A 5,268-nucleotide genomic window follows, 5' to 3' on the forward strand; every position below is an offset into this window, starting at 1 on the left:
CACCTTGGTACCTAAACCTCACAAAGACCCAAAAAAGAAAGAGAATTTCAGGCCAATCTCCCTTATGAACATCGATGCAAAAATACTCAACAAAATACTTGCAAACCAAATACAAGAACACATCAAAGATATCATCCACTATGACCAAGTAGGCTTCATCCCAGGCATGCAGGGGTGGTTGAGTATACAGAAATCCATCAGTGTGATGTACCACATAAACAAACTGAAGGAAAAAATATCATATGATCATCTACTTAGATGCAGAAAAGGCATTTGACAAAATCCAACATCCATTCATGTTTAAAGTCTTGGAGAGATCAGGGATACAAGGCACATACCTGAATATAGTAAAGGCAATGTACAGCAAGCCTATAGCCAATATCAAACTGAATGGAGAGAAACTTAAAGGAATCCCACTGAAATCAGGGACAAGACAAGGCTGCCCACTCTCCCCATATCTCTTCAACATATGGAAGTCCTTGCTAGAGCAATAAGACAGTTGAAGGAGATCAAAGGGATACAAATTGGAAAGGAAGAAGTCAAATTATCACTATTTGCAGATGATATGATAGTATACATTAAATCGGCTAGAAAAAAAGTGGGAAATGCCCTAGAACTCATTGGTACAGGAGAAAACTTCCTGAACAGAACACCAACAGCACAGGCTCTAAGAACAACAATCAATAAATTGGACCTCATGAAATTGAAAAGCTTCTGTAAAGCAAAGGACACAGTCATCAAAACAAAGTGACTGCCTACAGATTGGGAAAGAATCATCACCAACCCTTCATCTGACAAAGGATGAAGGTTTATATATACTGGATACTCATATCCAGTATATATAAAGAACTAAAGAAGCTGAAAAGCAGAAAACCAAGTAATACAATTAAAAAATGGGGAACAGAGCTAAACAGAGAATTCTCTGTAGAGGAATATCGAATGGCAGAGAAACACTTAAAGAAATGCTCAACTTCATTAGCCATTAGGGAAATGCAAATGAAAACAACCCTGAGATTTCACCTTATACCCATCAGAATGGCCAAGATGAAAAACTCAAGTGACAACACATGCTGGAGAGGTTGTGGAGAAAGGGGAACCCTTCTCCACTGCTGGTGGGAGTGTAAACTTGTACAACCACTCTGGAAATCAATCTGGCGCTTTCTCAGACAATTAGGAATAGTGCTTCCTCAAGATCCAGCCATACCACTCCTAGGCATATACCCAAAAGAGGCTCAAGTACACAAAAAGGACATTTGCTCAACTATGTTTGTAGCAGCTTTATTTGTAATGGCCAGAAGCTGGAAACAGCCCAGATGCCCCTCAACTGAAGAATGGATGCAGAAACTGTGGTACATCTATACAATGGAGTATTACTCAGCAATGAAAAATAAGGAAATCATGAAATTTTCAGGTAAATGGTGGGACCTGGAAAGGATCATCCTGAGTGAGTTGTCCCAGAAGCAAAAAGACACACGGTATATACTCACTCATATAAAATACAACATAGAATAAACCCACTAAAATCTGTACATCTAAACATACTAAGCAAAAGAGAGGACCCTAACTAAAATGTTCAATACCCATCCAGAAAGGCAGAGAGGATGGACATCCAAAGAAGAAGAAAACAGGAAACAACCTAGGAACCTGCCACAGAGGGCCTCTGAAAGCCTCTGCCATGCAGACTGTGAAAGCAGATACTGAGCCTGATGGCCAACTGACAGGCAGAGTGAATGGAATTTTATGTAAGAAGTGGCAAATAGTTAGTGCTGGAGAGGACAGGAACTCCACAAGGAGAGCAACAGAACAAGAAAATTTGAACACAGGGAACTTCCCAGAGACTCATACTCCAACCAAGGACTATTCATGGAGATAACCTAGAACCCTGACAATGCAGCCACTTCTGATGAGAACTGATAGACTAAGATCAGAAAGAAGGAGAGGAGGACCTCCCCTATCAGTGGACTTGGGGAGGGGCATGCATGCAGAAAGGGGGGGAGGGTGGGACTGGGAGGGGAGGAGGGAGGGGCTTATGGGGGGATACAAAATGAATAAAGTGTAATTAATAAAAGTTAAATAAAAGATTGTTTCCAAATCTATCCATTTGTCTGCATATTTTATACTCTCATTTTTAAAGTACAAATTATTGTATTGTATATACAAAAAGGCAGCCCTAAGTGGACTCAGTAAGTTTTTTCTTTTTTAAAATATTTAAATGCTTAAATATTTATTTATTTACTTAGACAGGGTTTCTCTGTATAACCCTGGCTGTCCTGAAACTCTCTTTGTAGACCAGGCTGGCTTCAAACTTAAAGAAATCTGTCTGCCTATGTCTCATGAGAGGGAAAGAGGGTGGAACAGGGAGGAAAGGAGAGAAGTGGCTACAAGGATATAAAATGAACAAAATAAACATATGAGAAAAAAATACATTTTGGCATCCAAGGCCTTGCCTGATTTGAGAATGTCTATTCACCTACTTTATCTTCTTTATCTCCTTGCTCTTCTGTGTCCTTCAGTTAAACTTTCATCATTTTAGAATGCAAATGCTTGCACTACATGTCAAACTTTGAACTACTTGCTCTATTTTTAGATTTCCTGTTATTTGAATAACTGGTTCTCCTGTTTCTGGTTTCAACCTGAGCAACCTTTCATGGGGATACTTCTTCCATTACCTTAAATGGTTTTACTCTCACTTTAAACTGATTGTGTTCATTATAGATGTCCACTGTCTTTCATCCATATTCTGCATGCATGTTCCTGTCAAGACTCTACCAGATTGAATATGTTTCTAAGAAGCACACACTGTAGACATTTTATGAATGCCATATAAATTAGAATCAATAGAAATCTGGCTCGCAACACATCTTTGGAGAAACCTATCTGTCTCTCAAGATTTGAGATTGTATTATTGTAAAGTTATAACTCAAATTACACAGTTAATCTGTGTATGAAGCCTTCGATTTAGTAATAATGTTGACAAATATAACAACTGAAAATTACTGATTATAAGGAAATAATTCTAGGGGGAAAATATGTAGAATTCTTCAAGGAAATAAGAAGAAGGTAACAAGCTAACACAGCCAAACAAACTACCTCAATTGCCCAAATCTATCTTTGGTTGAGGAGTCAGCACCTTCTAAAAATAAGTGTGTCTTTTATAGTTGATATGTTTGTCTTATCATTGTGATTATTATATTTCAATAGTTCAGAAGTAGAGAGTACAGTTTATTTTAGAGATTGGACAATTTAAACACTTACATTGAAATTCCTTGTATATGTAGTCAAATCCTTTCACGTTTTTTAATGCCTCCAGTAAGTGCCAGAAACAAATGTTTACTTGGAAAATAATACCTTTATATACTTGGTATATTCTTATAGAAACCTTCTTTTAATCTTTTGATAGATTGTTAGCTCTTTTTTAAAAAACATGTTTAAATCTTATAGTGAAACATGGCTGTTAGTTCTACATAGAGACATTGTAATAAGTTTTGACAGATCTCCCCAGTGTTGGCCCACTTATTAGGTGTGTTATTTCAGTGACTTTTAGTGTTCTAGTGAGTTTCTCCAAAGAGGAACATGAACTTTCTCTCAGTTGGAATCACAACTTGCTGTGAAATGTATCAATGTAAGTATGTCTGGTTCACGACACCAACCAAAGAAATACACATTTCCAAATTGTCACACTGTGGAAATGGAGACAGAATTAAGAGAAAGTTCTATAAAACATTGTATAACTCCAATAATTATCTTGCTGACACAACTCAACATAAACCCATAGCTTCCAAAATGACATCATCAATACACGTTATAGCTTCTACTTCCCGGTTGGCAGGGCATTGCATATTCTGTCTGAGTTATGAGTTGCTTAAAGACCAAGGAAAATCTCTTCTCTCCAGTGATGCTCATAAGTCATCAAGATGACAGTTTTGATATGAACCCAGAGAATTTGCCTAAAAGTTTCTGCCATGCCCCCTTAACCTCTTTATTTCTTAGACTATAAATCATGGGGTTCAGCATGGGTGTCAAAATAGCATAGAAAAGAGACATCAACTTCTCCTGAAGGACAGATGGGCTGGAGTGGGGTTGGATGTAGGTGAAAATGGCCATGCCATAGCACAGAACAACCATAGTAAGGTGAGAGGCACAGGTGTGGAAGGCTTTCCACCTTCCCTCTGTGGACTGTATCTTTAGGATGGTGGAGATGATCTGGATGTAGGACAAGAGAACCAGGAAGAAAGGCGTCATAAGCAAGACAATGCTAGAAACCATGATTGCAATCTTATTAGATGAAGTGTCCACACAGGCCAATCTGACCACAGCAAGAGTTTCACAGGCTATGTGATCAATATACTTATTTGTGCACATGGGCAGATGAAAGGTGATGGCAGTATGTACAAGAGAGTTGATGGAGCCACTGACCCAAGATGTGATGACCAGCCTTGTGCATAGCCCTGCATGCATGATGACTGAGTACCTCAGAGGGTCACACACTGCCACATAGCGGTCATAAGCCATCACTGTCAGCAAAAGGAACTCAATCCCACCCAAGCCCAAAGAAAAAAATAACTGGGCTGCACAGCTCAGAAATGGGATTGCTTTATGCGCTGCAAGAAAATGAGCCAGCAGCTGGGGCACTATGCTTGTGGCATAAGACACATCCACAAGGGACAGGTTGGTGAGAAAGAAATACATGGGAGTGTGGAGTCTGCTGTCCAGTCTGATGAGAAGAATGATGAGGAAGTTCCCCAGCACTGTCACCAGGTACATCAGCAAGAACAGGACGAAGAGGGAGACTTGAGTGTCCCAGTCACTGGATAGGCCCAGGAGGATGAATTCATGCACCCATGTCTGGTTGTCCTGTTCCATTAAAACTATGATCTGCAAAGAGTATCAGAAATAAAAAAAAAATACAAGCAATGAAAGAACAAGGGACTAAGTTTCTAAAAATAGGTAATGCATGCCACCTGCCAGGCAATTTAAAGTCTTACATCATTTATGGAGCTTAGAAAACAAGCTTTATTCTAATATGCATTTTATTGACTGTTTCAGAGACATAGGCCAGTTCCTTCATGGTGACTCCACATGCCTCACAAAAGTCAGCTACAGCCAAGAGATGAAACAGGGTAGTTCTGTCTGCTCTGTCATTACCAGTTACTTTTATTCTCAGGCAATGAAAATATAGTACTATAGTTGACATTGGCCAATACAAGGATACATGGTTAAGATGAGAACCACACTTTTAAACTATGTCAAAAATATTGACTGCACTCT

At 39.0% G+C, this 5,268-nt stretch overlaps 1 protein-coding gene across 1 annotated transcript; it reads right to left on the reverse strand.

The window, feature by feature from the left end:
* Window positions 1-3,909: 3,909 nt before the first annotated feature.
* On the reverse strand, window positions 3,910-4,863 carry LOC110558420 (olfactory receptor-like protein OLF3). The gene has a single exon (XM_060378686.1). It carries the CDS (start codon window positions 4,861-4,863, stop codon window positions 3,910-3,912), a length of 954 nt encoding a protein of 317 aa, XP_060234669.1.
* Window positions 4,864-5,268: the final 405 nt, after the last annotated feature.

The sequence above is a fragment of the Meriones unguiculatus genome, chromosome 3 (assembly GCF_030254825.1).
Source record: "Meriones unguiculatus strain TT.TT164.6M chromosome 3, Bangor_MerUng_6.1, whole genome shotgun sequence".
NCBI lineage: Eukaryota > Metazoa > Chordata > Mammalia > Rodentia > Muridae > Meriones > Meriones unguiculatus.

Bases quoted from the DNA above. Each gene is read 5' to 3' on its own strand.
- LOC110558420 (XM_060378686.1), bottom strand. From the start codon at position 4,863: ATGGAACAGGACAACCAGACATGGGTGCATGAATTCATCCTCCTGGGC.